At 45.8% G+C, this 26,334-nt stretch overlaps 1 protein-coding gene across 2 annotated transcripts; it reads left to right on the top strand.

Moving 5' to 3' along the window:
• The first annotated feature begins 1,651 nt into the window (after positions 1-1,651).
• On the top strand, positions 1,652-24,069 carry FAM20B (FAM20B, glycosaminoglycan xylosylkinase). Of its 2 annotated transcripts, none has more exons than XM_017815714.1 (8): positions 1,652-1,710; positions 5,069-5,600; positions 8,721-8,807; positions 10,107-10,216; positions 12,401-12,572; positions 14,996-15,187; positions 16,546-16,605; positions 23,818-24,069. In XM_017815714.1, exons 2-8 carry the CDS (start codon positions 5,224-5,226, stop codon positions 23,840-23,842), a joined length of 1,023 nt encoding a protein of 340 aa, XP_017671203.1. In that variant the 5' UTR covers positions 1,652-1,710; positions 5,069-5,223; the 3' UTR covers positions 23,843-24,069. The 2 variants fall into 2 exon arrangements, with proteins under 2 accessions (XP_017671203.1, XP_017671202.1); XM_017815713.1 differs by lacking the exon at positions 23,818-24,069 and adding an exon at positions 18,700-21,689.
• Positions 24,070-26,334: the final 2,265 nt, after the last annotated feature.

The following is a 26,334-nucleotide window of genomic DNA, read 5'->3' as shown; positions in this document are numbered from 1 at the left end:
GAGGGATATAACGGGGCGAGGTGGGCAGATGGATGGACAAAACGATTTCGTCTCTCTCCAAAGCTGTGTGAGAACGGATCAGGCAGTTGCTGATTGTTACAGCTGCAGGCAGAGATAATGCAGTGGTTAAAATGCTTGTGGCCTTTCATATTTCTCTGTATTGTGTCTCCCAACCGGGGGTGTAGCTGTGTGTGCGGGAAGGTTGAGCACAGACTGTCATGGAGATTTTGCCTGTAGATAAAATGAGGGTTTTAACGGGAAAAGAAGAGGAGAAGTAGCAGACAAGTAAATATGTGGGAAGCCTTGAGCACTAGATGACTAAACTCGTACACAAGGCAGGCAGCACGCAGAGAGTGGAAGTGACAGAATGAGTCTGAGAAATCCAGGGAAAGGTCTGTGGGAGCCTGCCTGTGGAAACAGGAATAACAAGGCTTGCACAGAGAGGGGAGGCATGAGCTGCCGGGGAACTGGCCAGGGAGGGGAGGATAGAAAGGAAGATTGATCTAGTGAGACTGAAGTACATTTTGGGAAGAGGAAAATGTCACTACTGTATGCACTGTTTCTTCAAGGGGCTTTCCAGGATTTACTGGAGAACTTTTAAAGGCCTTTTGATGGGCAATCCCAAAAGGTAGAGCGTATATAAGAAAAAAGGCATGCATTAAACAGGAATTAAGAGTGTACTTCACCATATCTATTTCAGATCAGTGTCTGTTTGAACTACAATATCCTGTGTACTTGTGCTGCCAAACTGAATGTTTGCCTGCCCTCAGACTTGATTTGTCATCTGGAGCATAGCAAAATCCTTGCAAATTGTACATGCAATTTTTGAGATAGCAGTTTTCTGGCTTTAAGATATAAAAATAAAACTGTGATATGTGGCATTGATCTTATGACTCCAATAAAAAAAATGTTTTCTGAGATTTCTCTGCTAACTTTGTGGGCTTGCTTATAGTAGCTGTGATTTTTGTAAGAGGCAGGTTTCGTGCTGATTTTTGAACTGGGTGTCAAGTGGTGTGATGTTGGTATTTAATGGCAGTAGACATGCTTTAATTCAGGTGTTTGTGTGACCCCACCGTGATACTGAAGAGAGGCTGTTATTTGGATATTGAGCTGGAAGACTCGTTACTTGCTGAGAATACAGACCTGGTTGTAATGAGAGAGAAAATTGATCGGGAAGTAGCCCTAAGAGGTGAAAAACAAGAAGCATTTCTTATGCAAGCCTGCCAGTTGACTCCAGCATTAAAAAGCTGGTAGGGTTGTGTATTTCTGGCTGTTTTCTTTTCCAGGTTGATCCAGGAGCATGGTAAAATGGTAGAGAGGGAAGTGAGGTTTTTCTGTACTTCTCTAACAGGGAGATGAAGTTTGGGTGGTAGAGCAACAAAGCTCTTTGAATTATGTCTTCTGTGTAGTAGTGGTAGCTGGAGATAATGCTAAGCAGAAAATCAAGGAAAAAAAACCACTTTTAGTGTTACCTGACCTTGGTAAGAGATCAGTGGCTGATCCCAAGAGCAAAAGGGAATGTGTGTTCTGGGACTGGAGCTACACAGGGGTTATTCTTCTGTCATTGTATCGTGTCAGCTTGGGTTGGACACTTAAATTGTACTTGACTTCTGAAAACTGTTTGGGTTTTTTCTTTCTCTGATGCCTTCAGGTTCAAAGAGCATCTACTGTCACTTGTGCATCCCATATTCTCGTGACTCCTATGTAGAAGTAAGTGGCTTCTCCTTCCCTTTGCCCCTTTTTGTCGAGCCTGAAGACCCTTCCCTTATGCTCTCACCCCCTGCAGTTTGTGGAACTGTTTCCTTTTTGTATCTCCTCCTGAGATCATCCCTGGGTTTACTTTTGTCATTGTCCAAGACCCTTTTGCCCTTCATTCCGCGGAGTTCTGCTCACAGCTCACGCTTTTTTTTCCTTTTTAAAATTTTGGGGGGTTGTTGTTACTTCATTTGTTTCTGTGGCCACCTTTCCCGTCCCTGTCCTCATTCCAGGACCAGCTTTACGCTTCTGGAGCTCTCATAATCTTTTCCAATTCAGGTCTTTTCCAAAGACTTGTCCTTTTCAAAATACTGTCTTCCAAAACTGCATAAATATTTTCTTACACCTCCTCAACACTGTCACTCTTGGCATCTTCAATTTAAGACAGTAAAGCTCAAGTTCTTGCTGTCTTGATAAACTTGTACATAAAAGGATTCAATTCCTGGCTTGCAGAGCAGTGAGTGTAACATTGGCACCCAAGGAGTGAAGTGCAGGCTGTGCAGGTAGCCTGGGAAATGGATTGCATGGCAACCTCAAGGGTATTTTGGTGTTTCTTGGAGGAAAGCAGCCGATGACTCATGTCCTCGGATGGCAGCACAAAGTCAGAGCCAACTCACCAGCAAATAGTTAAATATTTAATTTATTTTTGTTTTGTAAATGCTGTTTACCTCGCTGGAGGTTTTCAGCCAAAATTAGTTTCAAAGCTGTCACAAAAGATAAACTAAGTAAGTGACCTTTAATTTAAGTGACTGTAGTTATATTCCCCACCACCACCACCCCTCCCAAGAATAATATCCCTAGAATAATATCCCTAGAGAAACTCAGCATTCTGGAAAATCAGTCTAGGAAAGTGAGTGCCCAGCTTGAGCTCCAAAGGTGTGGAACATTGCTGCCCTGTGCTTTGGCCAGCACTGGGCTGCAAGGCTTTCTTAAAATGTATGTGTACATATGCCTAGCTCCTTACAAGCTCTAATGGGTTTTAAAGATGAATGGAAGCAGATTCTTGATAACAGCAGTGTTCAAAATGATTCAGAACTACTGGTTTTAAAGAAGTGAATTATGTGGTTACAATGAGAGGGAACAGTTACAGCCGGATCTGCTTTGCTTTCCTGCTTAAATTTAAGAATAATATTGTTGTTTAGGGATCTCCTGCTGGCTGAGTCTGTATCTGCAGCAATGAGGGCTTTTGGGTCAGGTTCATCTTTCTTGTCTGTGCTTCTCGTTCTCGTGCTTGCAGTGGTAATGTTCAGGTTGCTGAGCTGTTTGGAAAAGTACAGCCAAAACAGAAGTAGATAATGTTTTAATTTCCATATAAACATGTGATTTGTTGCCTTTCACTATGAGCACAAGCACTGATTTTCCAATAGATTAAAATCAGTATTACACAGTTAACAGGGGCCCACAGCCCCAGTTTGAAACATCCCTGAGGCTTCTTCCTCCCCACACTCTGCCCTTCCTTGGGTCTCTATGTTGGTGTGAGTGGTTGCTGTCAACATTAAACCACTTGTTCACCTGTCAGTTTTAACTAATTATTGGGGTGTCCTGCTCAGGATCAGGAGTTGGACTTGATAATCCTGATGGGTCCCTTCCAACTCGGCAGATTCTGTGATTAGGAGACTTTTACTTTCTCTCCTGCTCCAGCAGACAGGTTCTATAGGAAGTATTTAAGAGGCAAAATGTGTAAGTTGGAAAGGACCAAACTGAACTGAGCTGTCACCTGAGGCAGGATGATGATGGCAAAACAGTCTGGGTGGTGAACTGGGCTAAAAGCCCTGGCTCTGCCTCATCAGAGTGTGCCACCTGTAACTTGGATAGTGCTCAGCTTATTCACTGTGCAGAGAAAAGGGCTTTTAAAAACAGGAATATCTGACATGTTGTCACTTTGAATTTCCTTGGTGGCTGTTTGAAGGGGTTTAGCAGGTTATTCTTTGTTGGGCTGGCCCAGGCCATAGCACATGCTCTGCAGCTGGGTCTGTGAAAGGGGACACGGGTGCACAGGGAGGTGGGAGAGCCACGGGGCTGGCTGGGTCTGCTATGGACCTGTAATGTAAATTTGCTTAAGGTGCTGTGGAGTCATCTGTGGGTTGGCACATCCTTTTTTACAAACACTCTTAGCCTGTGCCAAGCCTGATTCTGCACTGATGGCTGTGACCTGTGTGTGCCTCGTCAGGCATAGCCTGGCTGTCCTGTGCTTGCTGCTGGTAAATGAACTTCAGCCTGTGCAGGTCGTTTTTCCAGTGACATGATTAATAATGGCTGGTTTCTACTCTTATTGTTAAATCTCATGAGAAGGCTTTTCTGTATCAGCCCTTCCCAGCTCAGGGTGCCGTGCAGGGTTTGCATGATTAGCATGGCTTGTGCAAAGAGAAATCCCTGCTGGCTCCCAGTGCTCCTCAGAGATGTGCCTGAGTGTCCCTTTCCATTTGGGTTTTGACTACATTCAGCCAATATTAGAAAAGTAACTTCTGTCCTCATCATTGAAATACAGTTGGTGGTGCCTTCTGTGACCCTTATTTGCTAACTTTGCCTTGGCCAAGGCCTCGTTGAGGGGGCAGGCATGTCATGCAGCCCACTGTAAATATAGAAACACAGATGGAGCTTTAACTGTTGCAGGTGAGGTTGCTGAGAACTAATGCTGAGGCATTATTAGTGGTGTGGGACTTTTTTCTTGTTAATTTAGGGTTGAGATTGCAGACACTTTGTATATTTTCTGTGGTTATGGGTTTTACAGTTGACTGCACAAGGTACTTAGTCAACCACAAGGAAGTGAAGATGTCATCCTCTGCCCCACTCCTTTTTTTCTTTTTTTTTTCTTTTTTTTAAGAATGGAAAAAAATCTGAGTAAATTACAGTGACAGCAAATGAAAGGCAGTAAACCAATAAGTCTCTTCTACCCTTATGTACCTTCAGGAAAGTAGGCTGTGCAGCTTTTCTCACTGGCTTTCGGCTGTCTTAAAATCTACCTGAGAGCTTTTCTGGAGGGACAGGTCTTTAGGTGACCTGTGATCATGGGATCTCATACTAGTGGAAGAGTGTGTGTGAAATTAGAAAGTACAGCTCTCTGCAAAATCTTGCCCATGGTAGCTGCAGCTGCCATGATTTCAGCTGCTCAGAGATGCCATCCAGCAATTTCCCCTTCCATGCAGATCGTGGAAAGGCTGCAGGAATGCAGCAAACTCATGTGTTTTATTAGAAATGTTTGGGCTTTAGGATACAAGTGTCCATAAATGCAGGCTTATGTTCCGAACATAAACTTAGTTCTGAGTTTGGTGGAATGTGCAGGATTGTAAGTTTGTTTTCTGCTTATTTTTAGGGGCACCAGGAGATGCTTCGGTGGCGAGACCTCTTTGACAATGCAAGTTAGGAATGAAATCCATTAACTAACATCCCCTTCCTCACCCTGATCTCCAACAGACTTCCTGGAACACTCGGAAGAAAAGGGTCAGGGGAGAAGGGTGGAAGGGCACCATGAAGCTGAAGCAGCGGGTTGTGCTGTTGGCCATCCTCCTCGTCATCTTCATCTTCACCAAGGTTTTCCTCATCGACAACCTGGACACCTCGGCTGCCAACCGGGAGGACCAGCGCGCCTTCCACCGCATGATGGCCGGGCTGCACGTGGAGCTGGACCCGCGGCTGGAGCACACGCTCCAGTCCCCCTGGGAGATCGCGGCCCAGTGGGTGGTGCCCCGGGAGGTGTATCCTGAGGAGACCCCCGAGCTGGGGGCTGTCATGCACGCCATGACCACCAAGAGAATCATCAAAGCCGATGTGGGATACAAAGGGACGCAGCTGAAAGCTTTGCTAATACTTGAAGGAGGGCAGAAGGTTGTCTTCAAACCCAAGAGGTGAATATTGCCTTCAATGGCTGCATTAATAGCTGCTTTGTTTATACCTATGTTTTCTTTTCTCCACGTTGTCACATTAATGTTTAAGTTACAAATTTTCCCGTAGATAGAAAGGCCATCCTGTTATTTGAGAGACAGACAGGAGGGAGCCTTGCTGGTGCTCTGGTAACAGTAGGTTGCTGTGCCAGCTCTCTCTCAGGCTGCACAGTCCTGATGCTCAAAACTACCTGTCTTTGGGTTAAAGGAATAATCACTGTGTTCAGTCCTGGGAGAATGTTGGTTACACATGATGTTTCTGAGTCTTTCTGACTCTGGAAGTGCAGGTTGTGGCAATGTGGAGACAAGCCTTGCCTACTCTGAGTAAGGGTCACGTCAGACTGCCAGGAGAGAGTGCAGTTCAAGAACAGGGAAGGAATTCAAGTTGACAGTGGTCTTAAAACTAGATCTGGGTGTCTGGTGTCGCTGCATGAAGGCTGTAAAAATGGCTTGGGTAGGTCAGAGTTTCCTGTCTGCCAGTGCTGAATACTGGAGGAGCAATGTGTGGGTAGTGAGATTTTCTTGGTATGGCCTTTGTTTACAGTGATCCACAGGGAAATCTGACATGATTGAACACTCATGAAGAGTCTTGTGCGTGGCTGTAAAGCTTTTTGAACTGTTTGGCTTTGGGGAAAAGGACAAGAAAGAAAGATGTTAAAAAGTAAGGGAGGTGTGTTTTAGGGGAGTGCACTGCAAATGGGAAGTGTTGTCACCACAGAGCGAGGACATCTCTCCCCAGAGGATTTTGGGTTGAGCAAGCATTAAGGTTTTCTGTCCTGTTAATGAGGGAGTCCAGAGGAGGCCATGGAGGTGCTCCAAGGGCTGGAGCACCTCTGCTTTGGAGACAGGCTGGGAGAGCTGGGGGTGTTCAGCCTGGAGAAGAGAAGGCTCCAGGGAGACCTTAGAGCCCCTTCCAGTGCCTAAGGAGGCTCTAGGAGAGCTCTGGAGAGGGACTTGGGACAAGGGTATGGAATGATAGGACAAGGGGGAATGGCTTCACACTGACAGAGGGCAAGTTTAGATGGAATATTTGGAAGAAATTCTTCCCCTTGAGGGTGGTGACACCCTGGCACAGGTTGCCCAGAGAAGCTGTGGCTGCCCCATCCCTGCAAGTGTGCAAGGCCAAGTTGGACAGAACTTGGAGCAGCCTGGTCTAGTGGAAGTTGTCCCTGCCCATGGCAGGGGTTGGAATGAGATGACCTTGAAGGTCCTCTCCAACCCAAACTGTGATTAGAGAATGAGAACACAAATCTGCCTTGCACTTGAGTTCCCAGTCCTGTTTCTGTATAGCCAGTTCCTGCTGTGGCTGGAGCTTCCCCGTGGGCCCAGGCTGTGTTCCAGCAGCGTGAGCCTTTCACACTGAAGTCTTGGTGGTGTGACAGACAGCGTGTCCCATAAATGCACCAACAAGACACAGCATTTCCATAGTGCTGTCTGTGTGGGTGAGAGCTGTAAAGTGTTTCACTGAGCAGTACATTCCCATAATGCCATGTCTGTGCAGGTAGGCACAGTGACTGTGCTCCATCAAGGACACGTGCAGCTGGGAATGTTTATAGGAACACTGGGCAGTATGGGCCTGGCCATACAGGCAGACTGATGTTCTGTTTGTGATTGCTGAACAGCCAGGCTTGTGGGCAGAGTCCTTTTGTGCCACTGCAAGAGAGTCTATTTAACTGGCTTTGAACATGAAAGCATTGTCAAAATTACTGCTAAAAACAGTTCCTGGGAAACTTACTGGTTGGGGACTATGGAATTTCCCTGTTGCTTTTGCCCTAGAAAGAACCAGTTGCCTACTGTGCATGGAAACAAGGCGTTTGGTTGGGTTTTACCAATAAATTTTAGCTCTTCAGCTTTCAAGAAGTAACCATGTTTCCAAGAGCCTGCTGTAGGTACATACCAGAGACCTGCCTTTGAGGATGTGTTCTGAGGGTTAACTGTCACATTTCAAAGCCTGACTTATTAATGATTAAGAGTTGCTACCATCACATCTGGTGGTATATGTGAAATAAGTTGCTCGTTTGGTGTAAGCTCCAGTTTGGCAGGAATCTCTCAGATCCTCCTCCCACAACTCCCTGCTGTCCTACCCTGGTGAATTCTCTTTTGAGCTGCTTTGCAGACAAGCTGAAGCATTTGCTCAGGCTGAGGAAATGAACTGTTGTCTCACCCACACCTTCCCTGAGCAGGGCTAAAACATCCAGGTAGAGCTCAGTGGCTTCTCCTGCACTGTTTTTGCTACTGCTTGATCCCAAAGTCTGTTGGAAATAATCCATTTTACACGATTTGATACGTAGATGGAAATGAGAAAATAGGCCTTGTCTTATTGGAAAATGTGTTGCATTTGACCCATTTGCTCAGTATTGATTGTGGTATTTTTCACTCACCTGAAGCACGGTGCTAAAACAGTACCTAGGACTGATTCAGATGTGAGGAAACTCAGAAATTGGTGTTTGCCTTGACTAAGTAACATCTATTAAAAGATAAAAAAGGGAGCAAAAAGCCTGCCACTTCACCAAAACACACCGTTGTTGTGATGGGTGCCTGATTTCTGTTTCTTGCTGTTTATGATGTCTTTCCTCCACCAGAATAAAGGCTCTGTTTATATCCAGTATTGTCCTCAGGTTCACTCTTGCTGATTTTCTGTCTACTGTAAGATTCCATTTGCCATCTCTTCCACAATATCAGATTGTATTTTCATGTTAATGTACAATCCATTCTAACCCCAAAATCATCTGTGGAATTGCTGATTTCCAGTATAAATAGTCCCCTGTTCTGTAGCTGGATCTGTGCTCTTTGTTCTTAGATGTGACTTGGCATATGGTTGGATTAAAATTCATTAGTTGGAATAGGCACTGCTTCCCAAGCTTTGGAGATCACTGTACATCACTGCCTTTCCTCCTTGTTTACCACTTCAACAGTCTGAACACTTGAATCTCATGGACGGTTTTCCCCCCTCCCATTAGCAGTCATTTGGAAAGGGACCCAGAGACCCTATAATGTAGCACTGTTATTAAATTGTTGCTCTGAACAGCAAAATTGATGGAAGTTCTGCACAGAATAACTGTATTTGACTTGTTTCAATTACAGATATGCCAGGGATTATGTAGTGGAAGGAGAGCCCTACGCTGGCTACGACAGGCACAACGCAGAAGTGGCAGCCTTTCACTTGGATAGGTATGGAATTATTGGCTTACCTGGCTTTATTATCTTTGGAAAATGCTTCATCAGAGTTCCTTGAAGAATACACCTCAGATATGAGCTGTTTCTAACCTGCCAACATAGCACATTGAAGGCAAAAATAAAAATCAGCTGTTTGATGACACTTCATTTCAAAGGTCTGTGCAAGATTCTAACATTTTAGATTTCTGTGAAAAATCTGGAAAGGAGAATGAGCACTAAAACCATTACAGTTAATATTATAGGGAAGAAAGAGCTTAACCAAATGCTGTAGAAGAGTCTGGAATACCAAATGTATGTGCTAAGTTCACGTCCAGTACACTAAAAAGTGAAGCCTATTGTTTAGATTAAATATTAATCAGTGCATCCTAGAGGAAAACCAGCTATTCATATATAAATTGTATTCAAGGGTACCCAGGTGGTTTTGTGGTCCTGAGCTGGAGGTGCAATTACAGGAGAAAAACAAAGTACAGGATATACAAAGAATGGGACAGAAAATGCCAAACCCTGAATGCTGATAGTTGAAATGCTGTTAGAGATGCAGTTTCATCTGGAAAAAATGAGCACAGTCTTGGTCTCCTTGTTACAGGAAGACTGTGTTGGCACTTTAGAGGTGAAGAGACTTAAAATCTGTACGGATCTGTGTAGTCCTTTAAGCACTTTTAAAATTCCATTACGAATACCCAAGTCATTTGTGGTCACACATGGGAGTGAAACCTGTATCTTGTAACTACAAGTTTTGTGATTGTTCTTCCCACCTCTGTTTTTCCAGGCACTTTTCAGGCATTCACTTTTCTTCTGCCATTGTCTCTTCCCTTCTCCCTCCTCATGCCAAAGAAAACAACTCCTTGATTGGTTGCTTTCAAGTGTAGTTGAATTGGGCTTGAACACAGCACTTCAATAGGTAGTGGTTCCCACAAATTATAAATGATCCTTGCAGGTGACCAGCCCACGGGCCACATGGTTTTATTGCTTCAGCCTGTACACGAGACACATGGTGGGTATTTCTGGGGTGAGGTCTGAGTTCTGAGCATGGTGCATCCTGTGGTGCTGTGCTGGAAAGGCTTTAATAAAAGAGTGTCACTGATGGCTTATGAAGCAAGTTTAACATCCGGGCACTTAAGAAAAGTGAGTTCCCTTACTTTGCTTGGAGAAGAAAAGAGGTTTCTGCAGGGCTCCAGCTTTATTCTTCGGTCTCAGTCATCTCTGACAGAGACTGTGGGTTTGTTTTGTTTCCATTTTGAACTGCTGCCTGTGTTGCAAATTCTCTTGTTGTATTTCTTCCTCCCGAATCAGAATCCTGGGTTTCCGCCGGGCCCCGCTGGTGGTTGGCAGGTTTGTGAACCTCCGCACAGAGATCAAACCGGTGGCCACGGAGCAGCTCCTGGGCACCTTCCTGACCGTGGGTGAGTGGATTCCATGGATTGTGCAGCCCAGTAAAGAAAAACGGGTTTAATGGGGGAAAAGAGCCGTGGGAGCCTGACACGGCTACGGAACAGTTAACTCTGGTGCAGGAAGCTGGGAAGTCTCTGTCTTTGCCAAGGGAGAGCTTGTATAACCCTGTTTGGAGGGGGAGGAGGACTTGGTTTCCTCCAAGTAGTTTTCCCTCTGTATCTGCTCTGTGTTCCCTCATGCTGCTGTTACAGATGGGAAGTTTTGGGTTTTTTTGAGTAAGAATTTTCTCTCTGCTGTCAGAGGTGGTTAGAAGAATCTGTGATTAGACCTACATGGAAAAAAATAGAATTGTATTTAACATGAGCAGAGTGGTGATTTGGGATAATTTGTAGAGCTGACACTTCAGTTGGTGTTAGATGCTGTTTGTGCCATCAGAGTCTGTGGAGCATTTAGAACCAAATGTGTCAGAACTTCCCTGTGTTATTTACAGCAGTAATGCTGTGAGGGCACGTAATGGGAATTACTAATGTGAACTCCTACCAGGTGGTCATTAAGCACCAAGAAATTACTTATGCTGCAGCCTTAACTCCTTCAGGCTTTCATAAAATATCCAATTACTACTCTTTTTTCGTTTGTTTTGTTTTCTAATCAGAAGGCTCTAGAGATGATTGTTCATTAGAGCTGGTAAATATGTGCCTGTGTACATTCCTATTACAAGCTCTGCTGGCAGTCTCACACTGCCAGTTACAAGGTGTAACTTAGAGATGAGAGGAGCTCAGCCTTCCCAAACTCTCCTTGCATTCAGATGGAGTGCCTGCCTCAGGCAGACTATACTTTTTTGAATTTCAGCCAAGATAACTAAGCTGTTTTCTAGCAGAAATGCTGACTTGAAAAGTTGGCTCCAGAAATTTTCATTGCCTTTCCTTAGTTTCCTTGGATTCGCTGTTGTGCAGTGCAGGACCCAAGTAAATGGGTGGATTTGGGGAAAAGGTTGTGATCTCTTGTCAGCCCAAATTTGATCAAGTTTCTGAGGTTTTGAAGAAAAGATAATTCATGCCTATTCAGTGCAGGTTTGCTGGAGTTGCAGCTACAATCTCAAAGAATTCTGTCTCTTGCTGGACCTGCTGCAGGCCCTGGATGGAAAGTGAGACTTGCAGGACTTTCCATACAGATAAGAGATCTGGTCTGCAAGCTCTTTGTAGTTAATAATAATTTCTAACATCCTCAAGTTGTCTGATGGGGTATTGGGAGCACAAGAGCCAGGTCTGGATGGAGGGCTCCACTGGAGTGCTGGCTGAGGGGTGGGGCTGTATAAGGGTGGAAAGTGAAAAACATATCTTTGGGTGAGCTGAGCCTGGTTTGGGAAGGATATTGGACGTAGAGCCAAAGGAAACAAGGATAGAGAACAAGTGGAATCACAACAAAGGGAGACATAGTTGAGACATATTTTGGAGGAACATCTGTGAACATGGAACTGGATTTAACTTGGCAAGAGTCAAGCAAAGGCAGGTTAGAAGGGGGAAACAGAAAAGGTTAAACTAAAACTATTCATCCAGGTTGTGTGGATACACAGGTTACAGGATACATCAGCATTAGCAGACTAAAGGCTGCAGGGTTTTGTTGCTCCTCTCCTGTCAGAAGACACTGATGAAGCTTTGACAGATCTGCATTCCTGCATCATGTAAGAATGACAGCTGGTTTCTGTCTCCCCTGCTCAAGTAGCTGAGACGTGTGGCAGGTCTCAGGGCTCCAAATCCATTTGAGTTCTGCCGTGTTCTTTTTAACTTACCTCTTTTAGGTTAACTTTTTCAGAAAGGTGGCAAATCTGACACATGAAGTACGTGAAAAATGTGAAAAACAAGCAGCGTCAAGGTTGCCAAGTCAAGGTCCCAAGGACTAGGAAGGGATCACAGAATCTTGTTGGTGGTGCAGTGTATTAACTCTCGATGTGATAAAGTCATTAGAAAATATAATTACTCTCTCCTTTGAATATTAGTCCTTAATTGCTTGCAATGAATGGATATCTGTGTAATCTCTTTGGAACCTCTCCCTCTCTGAGACAGGAAACACGTGGTCAAGTGCAGTGAAATCCTGTTGCAGGGAAGGCTCTGCTGCAACAACATGCTCCTGAATTTCAGTTGGATTCCTCGGATTAAGTTCTGCTGGTTTGATACCTGTTTATTTTTGGTTTTAAGGCAATAACACCTGCTTCTATGGGAAGTGCTACTACTGTCGGGAGACAGAGCCAGCGTGTGCAGACGGGGACATCATGGAGGGGTCGGTGACCCTGTGGCTGCCAGACGTGTGGCCTCTCCAAAAACACCGGCACCCCTGGGGCAGGACCTACCGGGAAGGCAAACTTGCCAGGTAGGAGAACGTGGGAGGGGCACTCCAGGCTCTGAAAATCTTGACTGTGGGCTAACCAAGACCCTTCTCTTGTGCCACTGGACCTTCTGTTGACACTGTGGCCCTCTGAAATGTGGTAGCACCTGCTGTCATGGTCCTTGTAGTTTCTTCTGAGAGTTGTGGGGCTGGTTTAGCTTAAGTAGGTAGGCACTGGAAAGCTCCTTGCTTTGAATACCATTGATATTTGGTGACCAGACTCAGCATCTAAAGAATCCTTAAAGAAGGACAAATGTGAGCTCTATCCATCTTGTACAATAGATGTGACATGTCTGAGTACGTGGCTTTGGGATGTTTTTGCCATGACCAGAGCAAGTGGTTTTGAGCTTAGTAAATTTTTCCAAATCTTTGTCATTAACAAGTGATTAGAAAGAGTTTTTTAGTCCTTGATCTAAAGTATCCATTGATTTCCAATGATGTGATTGTTCTCACAAAGAATTTCATCCAAAGGCTTCACTGAATTGTTTTAGAGTATTAAATGCGTGGATTGATTTTTAAGCAACAGATGTTTTCTCCTTTCCAGCAGGTCAAAATTAGCTGTGTTCAGTACATGGTATATTGCAGTAATGAATGGGCTGAATTCTTGGAGGTGTTTCTCTATTGAGAGGCTATTTTTAATCATAAGCTGCCTCCTTACACAGGGTTTTACCGTGTTTCCTGTGCTGATTTGATATTTGCTGTGTTGAAACTCGCTCTTTTCTCGTTCAGATGGGGTTACAAAGTTCTGGTGTTTGCACCTTGTCATGCTGCACATTTCCCTTTGAGAACATCAGGAAAATGAAATGTTCTAGGTGTCATGCTCTCCTTTTTCTGTGCCTGGTAATTATGGAAAAATAAAAGCGTTAAGAATTTTTTCCTGCTCTAACTGCTTCTACTCTGTCCTGAGTTGACCTTTTGAACATAATTCATACAGTCACATTAGTGTAAGTAATGTTTAATGGAAGTGTAATAGATAAAATCCCTGACCTTCCAAGGCCTGTGCTAATACAATATAAATGATCAGAAATAAGTGTCAGAGAAAGGTCTGTCTTGAAAGATTCCGTGGAAGATGAGGAGAGAGAGAGAGAGAATAGTCTATCTGAAAAATTGTGGCAAGATTAAGTACTGCTCTAAAGTAAAATGAGAGAAAGAGAAACACTTGAGGGAGAGAGGGATGCAGCATAAGGAATTTATTCAGCACAAGAGGTAGGAGAGTCTGAGACTGTTGCCTTGTGGATTTGTGCTGCAAGTTGAATGTGAGTTGGACCTTGATGCAAAAGAAAGAGGGAACCAGATACAGCATTTGAGGACCATGTGTGACCTGTCGTCAAAAACATTGAGAAGACACATTTTTGGCCCCTCTAGTTTGGATACCTGGAGGAAGGAATAAGGGAGGTCAGGCTCCAGACCACTAGAAGATGAGGTGGGGTATGTGGCAGTTCTAGTGATGAAATTCTGATCTTCCTCCTTTTATGAGTCTCTGCAATTGTGAGCATGTCAGCAAGCCTCTCCAGCTTGTTTCCTCCATTTCTGTTTCCAAGTCACAGATGGTTTAAGGCAATTCCAATTTCACTGCTGTTTTGTGAAGGATTGTTTCAATCCTTACATGGAAGATGTTATAGATGTACTTGTTATTTAGGTTGACAGATGGAAAGGATATACACCAGAGATTTGGCTGTTTAGGTGGTGGTGTTGAATAGCTTTGAAAGCTGTAAAGAAGAAAATGAGAAAATTTAAAATCCTAGCTTTGGAGAACTGAGACATGACATCCGTGTTACAACATTACTTGTAGAAGGAGAGGAGACGAGAGGGAAGCTTGAAATCTTGTCAGTGGAGAAAAAGGTGAGATACTCTGGAAGGGAAGTGGGGAGGAAGGAAACAGCTCTGAAGGAGAATGAACACAGGTGAAGCCCTTCTCAGGACAGAGAGGCTCTTTACTAACCATGATGAGATTATTTGCATTAGAGAGAAAAAATTAAGAGGGTCGCTGGAAAGCCAGACCAATGGAAGCAGGTCAAGGCACTGCAAACAGACACAGTGCTGAAGTCCTTCACTGGGAAGTTGAAGGAGCCAAGTCAGTCTTGCCATGAGGCAGCCTGGGCACTGCTGAGTTGTGAGCACTGAGGAGGCAAACTCTGACCTTGTTTTCCGTAGGAAGATGATGTGTATCCTTGCACTGGAGCTACAGCTTGCTCCACACGCTGGGATGTGAATGCAGGATTTACTCGTGAGGATTAACTCATTTGCTAATGAAACACTGTTGTCTAGCTCTTCCTTCTTTGTATAGCATGGGCTGCTGTGCTTAGCTTTTCTTCCTGCACTCCTCAGTGTCTGAAGGGCAGCTGTAACTCCCACTGGTGTGCAGGGATGGCTCCTTGAAGGGCTGTTTGGTTTCTCTCTGGCCGCAGGTGGGAGTACGACGAGAGCTACTGCGACGCTGTGAAGAAAACCTCCCCCTATGACTCGGGCCCTCGGCTCCTGGACATCATCGACACGGCCATCTTCGACTATCTGATCGGGAACGCCGACCGGCACCACTACGAGAGCTTCCAGGATGATGAGGGAGCCAGCATGCTCATCCTGCTGGACAATGCCAAAAGGTGAGGGCCAGGGAATATTTTTTTTTTTCATTAATATCTTTTGTGCTAAGCTTTCTGTCTTATCAGAAATTACTCACCAAATATTAGGGTCCTTCGAAGGCTGTGGTGCTGACTGGACAAGGGGGGATGGATTCAAACTGAGAGAGAGTAGGTGTAGATGAGAGATTAGGAAGAAATTTCTTCCCTGTGGGGATGGTAAGGCCCTGGCACAGGTTGCCCAGAGAAGCTGTGGCTGCCCCATCCCTGGAAGTGTCCAAGGCCGGGTTGGATGGGGCTTGGAGCAACCTGGGCTAGTGGAAGGTGTCCCTGCCCATGGCAGGCAAAAACTGTCTTTCTGTTATGCACTGACAATGTTCCAGGAGGAAGGAAGTTTAATGGATTAGTCATTGGGAGTAAATATGGTGTTTGAAGGTCAAGTCCCTTCATTATAGCTTGTTCTTATAACACTATGAAAACACTGTTGGTGTGGCTTTGCAGGCTCCCAGTAAATTATTTTCTTGAAAGCTTGAGTGAGGTTCTTTCAACTCCTTTGAATTAAGGGATAGGGGGCCAGTTTTTTCATGGAATCATGGTCGATCTCAAGTTGGAAGGATCAATTCAGCTCAGCTCCTTGTTCCTCATAGGACTACCTAAAATAAAGAGGACATGACTAAGAGCAGATGCTTCTTGATGCTAGGACCACTTCCCTGGGAGCTTATTCCAGTTTTAAAACTACTAATAACAGAATTATTTGGGCAGAGTAATGCCAGACTCCTAGAGCAACTTACCTCTATTAAGGGGAAAGTTCTGTGTTGAAAACAGGATTATGAGGAGGGTGAAAATAATACAAATATACAAAATAAAACGAGCATGTGTTTACATGAAGCTTGAAATACTCTGGAAGTCTTCTGGCAGACCTCCCTCAGAAAGTGTGGGCATGAAATGTTCAAGTGGATCACCTTGTTGGTGGAACTGTTGTTCTAATGGTGGCTGCTCTTTGGTTCCTTCCCTGTCCAGCAGTGTCAGAGAGGCAAAGCTCCCGTTCCCTGTGCCCAGAATCCCAATTATTCCTTACCCCTACATGACAAGATGAGTTCCATTTCTAGACTCCTCTGGAATTCCTTTCTAAGGTGCCTTGGTCTCAAACAGAACTGGGTATACTGGTGCTCCTTCTGTTTACCTGGTACATCAGCTGATGCTTTTGAGAGTTGTGTCTGTGATTGGCCATGGCCTGTTTGTATTTTAATTTAAGTGATTTGATCTCTTGGAGCATGAAATTGCCTACTATTGATTTCTTTGAATTCTTTACAGAGCTCTTGATGTTGAGAACAACATTAGGAGTTCAATTGGTTCACTTGGGTTTTAATTTTGCCTTTCAGCTTTGGAAACCCTGCCCTGGATGAAAGAAGTATCTTGGCTCCTCTTTATCAGTGCTGCATGTAAGTGAAATGCTGGGGTGCTGTTCGCTTTATTTATGCAATTGGTGTCCTTAGGTTTACAATATAATTAGGTTTGAAGCCTTCTGGCAACCTGAAAATATTTGCTTGGATACTCAGGGCTTTATTGTTTTTGAGATATTGTCTATTTGATGTATTGTCACTGCCCAAGAAGCTGAGAAATACATTTTCATGAGGGCAGTACAGTGGGTGTTTGGCTGCAGAAAGTGGTCTCACCTCCAGGTCACTGGTTCAGATCTTTCCATAGTCAGTGTGACAGGTACTTTGCATCTGCAGCTGTCCCCATCCAGCTCCTGACAAATAAAAGTTCACATCCCACTCTGAGTTCTCCCTGACAGAAGCGAAGGACTCAACGTGTCTGGCAATTTAATCATTTCCAAAAATGGTTTCTGAAGAAGACTGCAGCCCTGCTCAGGGGGCTCCTTTCAACCCAGGTTTGTAGTTTCTTTGCTGGTTTTTGTTTCTGCTTTGGCCTTGTGAGCTGTAGTTTTGTTTGTTTTATTTTTAGAGGCTGTGACTTGATTTCTGTTCTGTGTCCACTCTCTCACCAGACCATTGCTGGTGAGCAATTCTCTGGAGCACCTCTGCTCTGGGGACAGGCTGGGAGAGCTTGGGGTGTTCAGCCTGGAGAAGAGAAGGCTCCAGGGAGACCTTAGAGCCCCTTCCAGTGCCTAAGGGGGCTCTAGGAGAGCTCTGGAGAGGGACTTGGGACAAGGGTATGGAGTGATAGGACAAGGGGGAATGGCTTCACATTGACAGAGGGCAGGGTTAGATGGGATATTAGGGAGAAATTCTTCCCCTGCGAGGGTGGCGAGGCCTCAGGTTGCCCAGAGAAACTGTGACTGCGTTCGAGGCCAGGTTGGACAGGACTTGGAGCAGCCTGGTCTAGTGGAAGGTGTCCCTGCCCATGGCACAAGGTGATCTTGAAGGTCCTTTCCAGCCCAAACAATTCTAGGATTCTATAAAAATTTCCTGGACAGAAAATACTGATGTATCCATTTCCTGATTCTGATACTTGAAGATAACATTAACTCCTTTAAGCCTTCCAAATTAAGCATTTAGTTGAGAGTTCCTTCAGCTTGTCCTTGAAAGGTTCTGTCTTCCACATTCCTCGAGACCTGTTAAATCTGGGAACTTTTCAGAAAGCCTGAGCTCTCATCCTGCTTCCACTAAGCATTCCACTTAGATTCCACTAAGATTCTATGCACTCTGCAGTACACCTGGCCTGTGTTCTGCAAGGTTCTTTTAAAATCTATAGAGAGAACAGTTGATTTTCAAATTCTGTAGTTTCCCTCAGTTAATTTTAAACAAATGTTTAATTTCCTGCTTTACTGAGGATCTTTTGCAGTCTCTGTCATCTAGATTCTCCCAAATGCAACCAGAAGAGAAGTTTATCTCTGTAAGAGACTTTGCAGTTTCCTGGATTTTAGGTACCCTTTCTTTCTGGTGCCAGGCAAATGCTATATAAGAATTCATATGCATAATTGCTTTAACAGTAGGTTTGGTACAGCACTTGCTTATACTGCTGGTTTTATTAGAGGCCATCAAAACCGAGAGTTTAGACCAATGGTGCTCAAACATAAGGATTTGGAGGAGAATCCCAAGAGACCTCACAGAACACAACAGTCAAGATGAGTTATGACAACAACACAAACAAGTTCAGTGGCCAGTGAAGAGGAAGAATCACTTCTGTGTTCACCTTCTTGGAGGTTCAGTCAACAGCCTTTTGTCCTTTGTGATTAACTGTTGGTCAGTGACGCTCTTCCTGAGGCGACCTGAGTTTGTGTTTGAATTAACCACCAGACTGTTGATTTTCCTTCCTTTTCTTTCCTTTCCACACTGTGTCTGGGAGGCCTCGGGACTGAAGACAGTCCTTGCTCGCAGCGGGAGGTGTTCCTGTGTACCATCAGTTATTGGCACAGGGGATTGATTCTTCTTCACCTTCCATTTCCAAGTTTCGCTCAGACCCTGCGTAACCTGCAGTTACACCTCCCTCAGGAGGCTGCCTTCGGTATTCCAGACGGGACCACAGCTGGGCAGTGGTATGATGTGTTTGTGTGTTTGTTCCTTTTGCAGCATCCGGGTTTCCACCTGGAACAGGCTGAATTACCTGAAGAACGGGGTGCTGAAGTCTGCCTTAAAAACGGCCATGTCGCATGACCCCATCTCCCCTGTGCTCTCCGACCCTCACCTGGACGCCCTGGACCAGCGGCTCCTCAGCATCCTGGCTACAGTGAAGCAGTGCACAGACCAGTTTGGGCCAGATGTGGTGCTGGTGGAAGACAGGATGACTCTGTCTCACTTGTAATTGTAGCGGAACACGGATGGAACTCCTTTTTTTAAAAAAACGAGCAAACAAAAAAGCGATAGAAAAACAGCACAATCAGTTCAGAAGGGCTGTGGCCAAGATGGACTGACATGAACAGGATGGCTCCCGAGCCAGAGGAATGGAGGTGACGGTGGCTTTTTCTGTGGGCTGGCAGCAGTGAGAGGTGGGAGCTGGGCCCTTGGATGGCTCAGCACCTGGAATGGCATCTTGGCCGTGGTGGCGTGTCCATTGCCGGCAGTGGGCACTGCACTGGGTAAAAATGGCTCTTGGTGTTGGTGGGAGTGCGTGGAATACAGACACTAATTTGGGAACTGAATCCAGAGGGGACAAATGGAGATGAACAGTACAGTCCTCTCCCCTTCTCTTCCCCCAGGATACTCTGGCGAGTTTGTCTGATTCAGGGTTGTACACAATCAGCTGTGAGCTGGTTGGGCATTTTACTGCTTCTCTAGAGAACGAGGAAAGGGTGAATAAAATAATTATTAGACTGAAGAGTTGTGCCACCCCCCCGGGGGTGGGATGTTCTTCCAAATGCCATGAGGGTGGGAGAGGGGACCTCTGCTGCTCACTTGGCTTTTCCTCGATAAAAGACTGGGAAAGGGGTTTGCCTCATATGTGATAATGCTTCAGTGTTTTGGCTGAAGTCCTATCAAAGATTTATCCACAGGGTTGGAGATTTAGGAGAGGACAGGGTGGTTATACAGCACTTGATAATTAAGGGGTTATCATAAGTTTCCATGTGTCCTGTCACTGTTTTTTAAGGAATCTGGCAAGGTCTGAGTGGAGAAAATATCCTTGCAGTCCTGTGTCCGTATTAAAAACCGAACTTCCATTCTGTTGTAGCTGAGGAGGAGGACAGGATCTGTCCTTGGAAGCAGGTTCTGCGTAGCAAGGTCATGCTGCTTACTGTGAGCCCTGTGGTATGTGAGGCCTCTGGGCATGTTGGGCTGAGGAAAGAGGTGTTTGCTGGGCTTCCCGAGTTACCAGAAGTAACCTGAAGAGTGGAGAGACCCCTGAGCTGTGGTGGTTGTTCTCCATCTCATCTGAGAGAGCTTCCTGCTGTTCCATGTGACCACAGCTCAGCGCTGCCGCTCTGTGCAACACCAGCTGGTCAGTCCCACCGTTCACCTGGTCTGGCTGTGGCTGAGCTCAGAAGTTGTGAGCACTTCCAGAAAGTTTTCTGCCTTCCCAGCAACTGCCACTGCGATGTTCTGCTTGGGATGGCCATCCTGGGGTCCTCACTGATGGTTTTGCTGTAGGTAGGGAAGAGTTGGTGCAGGTTGGCTTTCCAGGGCAGGCTTGCAGCACTCGTCTTGTGCCAGTCCTGTCATCCTTCAGCACTTCAGCCTGTGCTGCCCATGAGCTTGTGGCCATAAAACCTCTCACCTTGGGATAAGAATCTGTGTCTCCAGAAGGAAAGCAGCTTTGTCGCTGTTTCCAAATTGAACAGCTTTGCGTCAGTGCTCAGTTCAGCCAGAATGGTCCTTAATGTAAGGAGAGAGCTCCCTTCCCAAAGTGATTATGGATTACTGGATTTGTGAGCAAGGGCAGCAAAATGTCAGTTAAAGCCCTCTTCCTTGATTTGTCTGTCAGGATGTCTTTAGCTCTGCAGTGTGATGGGCAAGGAGAGAGCTGTTTCCTGTTCTTGCACCCAGGCCACACCTGATCCAAGAATGTCAGGGAGAGAGTTTATCTGAAAAACGCAAGTTTATTTTGTTAGTCTTTTTCTTCCTTCATGAGAAGAGTATCTTGAAAGCAGAACGTAGCTGTTTACCTGAGACTGAATTTTATGTTCTTCTCTCTCTCTTCTGGACTTGGACACATCACAGACCTGCCCCAGAGGGATGAGGTGATGGGATGGAGATATTTGGATCTGGAGTTATTTATTGGAGTTACTAGTCAGGATGGTAATGCACAGCCAGCTCTGAGGACTCTGGTGAGAAGCTTGTGCCTCTTTATCATTGTACTTGACAACAGAACACGCTGTAGAAGCTGTGGGTGGTGCCTTAGAGGTGCCCATGGGGCAGGAGCGAGCGCTGGCATCAGCTGTTCCCCAGGAAATTTCAGATGATTTACGCAAAGGGGAGATGGTGAAGCACATGGTGGTGGCTTGTAGCATTTCTAAAAGCTTGTTCTTCTCTCTGAGCTTAATCATGAGCCCTTAGTATTTTGGGAAGGATCTACCAAAATTTGATGTTTTGATTTCTGTGTGATCACTCTTGATATAATAATGGACTCAAAAAAAGGTCTTTCTGTCTTTGAGATTAAATTGGTTGAGAATTTACGTATTGCTCTAAGCTGAAACTTTTGCTGTCAGATGGAACATGGGGATAAGTTTTTCCCCAGTATGAATGTCAAAGATTTAAAGCAGGGTATTGGTTTATTTTGGTTTACTTGTGAACAAAGGGCGTGAAGTCCGGCATTGTCAGTAAGAGGAAGCAAGAAATGGTTGGGTTTTTTGGGTTTGCTTTTTTCTTTGTGATATTGATGCTTCTGGTTGCTGTAAACACTCCTGGAGGTTGGTGTTCTGCAGCAGGAAAGAAGAATAAATTCCTCCCTTAGCCAAAATCAGGGAGATGTGATTTTGGCCTTGTGATAATTTCTGCCCTTTTGGCAGCTGTCGTTGTTTTGCTTGAATACAGAACCCTGAGAAATTTTAGATTGTAACCATTGGAAGGGAAATGAGGAGCAGCATCCACGTGCCAACAGGGTCTGCTTGAATCTCTGAAAAATAACATGGTTTGTGAGGCAGGTGCTGTGCTCTGTCAGTGAGGTTTTCATGACACCTTCTGATCCTTGTTCGCTGTGCACGCTGTCATCCGCTGGCCCGAGATGTTACACAGTGGTTGTGTTGTGGAGATTGGTGATACCAGAGCGCCTGAAGCACAGAAATCAAGAACTAATTAAAGAGAGAGCACCATCAGCCATCTGCTATTCACCTCCTCCTCCCTGAGTCAGCCCTGGGGTGGAGGAGACACTCGAGCCGGCTCCTCTTCCAGCAGCTGATGAACTGGAGTGTGTCTTGCCAAACAAACTTCAACTGAAAAATACTAATTTATTAAGAAGGTAATTTATTTGCTGTGGCAGCTGGAGCAAGATGCTGGAAACAGACACCCCTGTTGGAGCTGTCAGAGGATGCCCCTGGGAGCTGCTGCACAAATGGAGGTTGCTAATGAGCAAACAGAACGTTATCATGACTTTCTACTTGTATCCCCCGGGGTCAGATCCCACATAAAGCAACATTGTGTGAATAAAGATTTTAATAAAGCAACATTGATGGATTGTTTAAGTCTTTCTCTCCCTCCCCTGTCTGTCTCTCTCTTGTTCCAACATGTGGGCTGAATGTTTAAAGTGTTTTGCTGCTGATGTTTCCCAGTTATTCCTTCGCTGATGGTTGTCAATGGCCTTTATTCCAGTTGTGTATATCCGAGAATGGGGTCAAACATTCAGGTTGTTTGCAAGAGCCTTATTGGGAAGGGAAGAAGAGCGTCCCAAAGGGATACAGAAGAAAAACACACCTAGATTGGAGTGGTTTTCTGACAGTGCATCCCATGGCCCTGCATCTGCCAAGCACCTGGGCTGAGTCCTTGGCTGTATCCCAATAGCTTGGCTTCGTTACATGGAGCAAGAGATGGATATGGAGTTGGCAAGAGATGCTTGCAGAGTTGGCAGGTGTTCATGGTTGGTTTTCCTAAGCTTTTATTGAGACAGAGCAGGTAAACAGCCCCCAAAATCTGCTCCCACTGAGTGCAGAGGTTTACTCAGACTGTCAGAGCTTGTTTTCTCAGTACCCCACTAGTGAGTGGGAGGCAGGAGGTGATGCAGTTGTGGATGTCAGGGGTCTTTGACCTGCCCTGTAGCATCAACATGGTTGTGTGGAACCTGCTTTTCTTTAAACTAGAGTTTCTCCGTTGAAACTCTGGACTTCAGCATTGTTGAATTCTGCAAGAACTGTTTTTTAGGGTTTATTTTGGGGGTTTTGTGGGGGAGGATGTTCTGGGTTTTTTTTGTTTCCTAGCATGATGTACTGGCAATAACTTTTCTTATCCTCCATCTCTGTTCTTGAGCTTTGCTCTGGGAATGGGACAGGATTTTTGCTTGTGTTTGAGCACTTCAATAGCTGCAGATGCTTTTAAGGCTAAAATCGCCACTTCGGAGAGCTGTTGTTCCAAGCACTTTGTTGTGCTGTTATGTATTTTTAGAGTGGTTGGCCTTAGTAACAGGGTGAGAATTCCTTTAACTGAGAGGTTTCAAAGTGTTTCTGATTATGTAATGAATGTAATTTTACAGAAGAATTAACACAAACAGCTTTGAGCCAATGGAGAACAAAAGGGGGTTGAAAATAAGCACTTTCCCTAAACTTCTCAAATTCTTTCCCTACAAATTTTTTATTGAATCTAAAAATTAGAAATGAAAAGAAGTCTTTAGTTCATGTATCCCAAATGTGGGACTGGTGACCTATTCTTTCTTTGTAGAGTCAAACTTTTTAAGAGACTGGAGATAGGACTTTATGGGGGAAAAAAAATGAAGGAGGGGAAAGGACTCCCCTCATATCCTTTATTCCAGATCTTCCTTTTATTTAGTGATCTAATCCACAGCTGTTATACTGAGCTCTGGAGAGAGAGTCTTCTCCTCCTGCCTTCTGTCAGAGTGCAGCTATGGGTCTGCAGAAGGAATTGCTTTATGGAAAGTGGAAAAAGCATGAAAAGATGGGTGCATGGCATTTCCCTGGGCAGTGGATACAGCCTGTATGTAAAATCCTGGATTGCAAGGTTCCCTCTGAGTGTTTGCCTGTCCTGAGCTGCACTGGGGGGTGGAATAAGCAAGACATAACCTCATTTTGGTGGTGCTGTTTTTCTTTGTAGATGGCAGCTGTGCTGTAAGAGCTGAGCTGACCCGAGAGGGTGGAGTTTTAACCAGGTGGTTGCTGCTCACCAGGACTGACTGACAAATAACCAGCCATGAAGTGACGAGCTCATCCTTCCATCATCTCTAGGGACATGCAGGTCCTTGCAGCTACTTCTTCTGCCAGACTCAGCTGAAGATGAGCAAATACTATAGTGAGGGTTCCAGCAGAGGAATCAAAAAATCCAGGTGCTTCCTAACCCCATCCTTCCCAAGGCAGGTAGGAGTGAGTTCTCAGCACAGCGTGTTAGGATCTCCAGACTCCTGCAGCATCCCTTCTAATAGGGGGATAATCTCTTCCCTGAGGCCCCACAAAGGGAATTGAATTACTCAAGGAGGGTAATTCCTGCCCCCACAACACTTCAGTGCCTTGTTACCTGCAGGGGTAGGTCAAACAGGGAGTAGTTAGGATCATAGACTCTTGGAGTGATTTGAAGATCATCTCGTTCCACCCCCTGCCATGGGCAGGGACACCTCCCAGTATCCCAAGTTGCTCCAAGCCCTGTCCAACCTGGCCTTTAACCCTTCCAGGGATGGGGCAGCCACAGCTTCTCTGGGCAACCTGTGCCAGGGCCTGTTGAACAACTGGTTTTATTTCCCTTCTAGCTCTTAACAATGTGCAGCACTTGGGCCAGGCTGACATCCCAGGAATCATTGCCTGGTACCATGGAGCTGGAGCAGTGTTGGACAGTCAGTTTATCTTTCATAATTTTCTTTTTGATAAGCTCTCTTCAGCTAAAGCACTTACCCTGGGAGGTCAGAGTTTGAATGTTACAGCTATGAATTTTTTTATAAATGTACATAAATTCTTCAGGTGCTTCAATTAGTTTTCAGGAAGGCTGGCAGCAGTTTAATTTGCTATGGCTACAGCGAGTTTGATTTTTTTTTTTTTAGTATGCTGCACTGGTTTTAGTTCTGTTTAAGTTACTGCAACTGGTGTTCAGATTTTAGCCTATTTTTGAAGCTGGAGGGGGCAATTTAATCCCAGTGTTTTGAATGCCATTGTGTAATATTTGCAGCCACCTGTAGATGGTGATGCATTCCATGCCTGGGCTGCATCCCCCTTCCCATCCACTGGTACCAGGGAATTTCCAGGCTGGATGAATTGCATTTATTATCCCTCTTATTTTTTTTTTTCTGAGTATGTGGGATACCCTTGAAATCCTTTCCATTTCCAAAGCATCCTGGCCTTGTCTCAGTTAGGATAAGTTGTGGGTGACCTTGTCCTGCTGCTCAGTAATTGTGGAGGCCTCAGTTTCTTACAGTAAGCCAGCAGTGGGTACAGCTTAAGATAAAATGCAAGTTTTATGGGGTTTATCCACTTTTTGTCTTCCTCCCACAGCCAAGTGTGTGTGTGTACACATTTCCAAAATGAAAGCCAGGGATTGCATGGGATTCCAGGATCCCCTGCCAGAGCACAGTCAGCCCTAAGGAAGCAGTTCTGCTTCCATGTACAGGAAGGGGTTTACCAATGGTTGGAGAAACTGGCAGGAGGAAGCTGGATGTTGATGATGAGCTTAGTGGTGGCCATGAGTTGTACTTGTCCCAGAGCTCTGATCTAATTCCTGAACAGAACTTGGAGCCCAGCAGGAACAAACACAGCCCAGTGTAGCTCCTTGTGCTGCCGGGCTGACTCACTCACTGCCTCCTGCTCCCTCGTTTATGCCCTTTATTTTGGTATCCCCTTGGGAATGGCTCTAATGAACAACTACCGCTGTCTCTTGCGTCTGTGGCAGCAAAACTTCAGCTGAGCCCTTGGGCTACTTAAAAACCAGATTATTTGCCTTCCTCAGGCACTTATTGCCGGTGCTGCAGCTCTGTGGGAGCAGCCTGAGTTGGACTCGATGATCCTTGTGGGGTCCCTTCCAACTCGGAATATTCTGTGCAATCAGAAACAGATACCCTGTGAAACCAGGCTGGTAGCGGTGCCCGGGAGGTTCCCTGGGCATCTCTCTAGCTCCTGCCCCTCCCGGCCAGGGTTGGCCGGAGCTGAGGAGGGGCCGGACTCCAACTCTGGTGCGGAGCAGGGACCGGAGGGTGCCGGTGGCTCCGGCCGGGGCCGGGTTTTGGGGTGTCCCAGTGGCCGTGCCGGGTTTTGGGGTGTCCCGGTGGCTGTGCCTGGGCGGGTTTTGGGGTGTCCCGGTGGCTGTGCCCGGGCGGGTTTTGGGGTGTTCCGGTGCCGGGTTTTGGGGTGTCCCGGTGGCTGTGCCCGGGCGGGTTTTGGGGTGTTCCGGTGCCGGGTTTTGGGGTGTCCCGGTGGCTGTGCCCAGGCGGGTTTTGGGGGGTCCCGGTGCCGGGTTTTGGGGTGTCCCGGAGGCTGTGCCCGGGCGGGTTTTGGGGTGTCCCGGTGGCTGTGCCCGAGCGGGTTTTGGGGTGTCCCGGTGGCTGTGTCCGGGCGGGTTTTGGGGTGCTGGCGGTGCCGACCCCGCCCCGCCGCGTTTGGGCAGCGCCGCCCATCGCGGGCGGGAAGTGAGGTC

This window comes from Lepidothrix coronata, unplaced genomic scaffold, assembly GCF_001604755.1.
Source record: "Lepidothrix coronata isolate B3197 unplaced genomic scaffold, Lepidothrix_coronata-1.0 Scaffold52, whole genome shotgun sequence".
Taxonomy (NCBI): domain Eukaryota; kingdom Metazoa; phylum Chordata; class Aves; order Passeriformes; family Pipridae; genus Lepidothrix; species Lepidothrix coronata.
The sequence above is the reverse complement of the archived record's forward strand: the minus strand, read 5'-3'. Positions and strand labels throughout refer to the sequence as shown.

Coding starts and splice junctions, on each gene's coding strand:
- FAM20B (XM_017815713.1), top strand. CDS start 5,224: ATGAAGCTGAAGCAGCGGGTTGTGCTGTTGGCCATCCTCCTCGTCATC. Junction 5,601..8,720: donor GTTGTCTTCAAACCCAAGAG/GTGAATATTGCC, acceptor TTTCAATTACAG/ATATGCCAGGGATTATGTAG. Junction 16,606..18,699: donor CCTCTTTATCAGTGCTGCAT/GTAAGTGAAATG, acceptor TTCCTTTTGCAG/CATCCGGGTTTCCACCTGGA.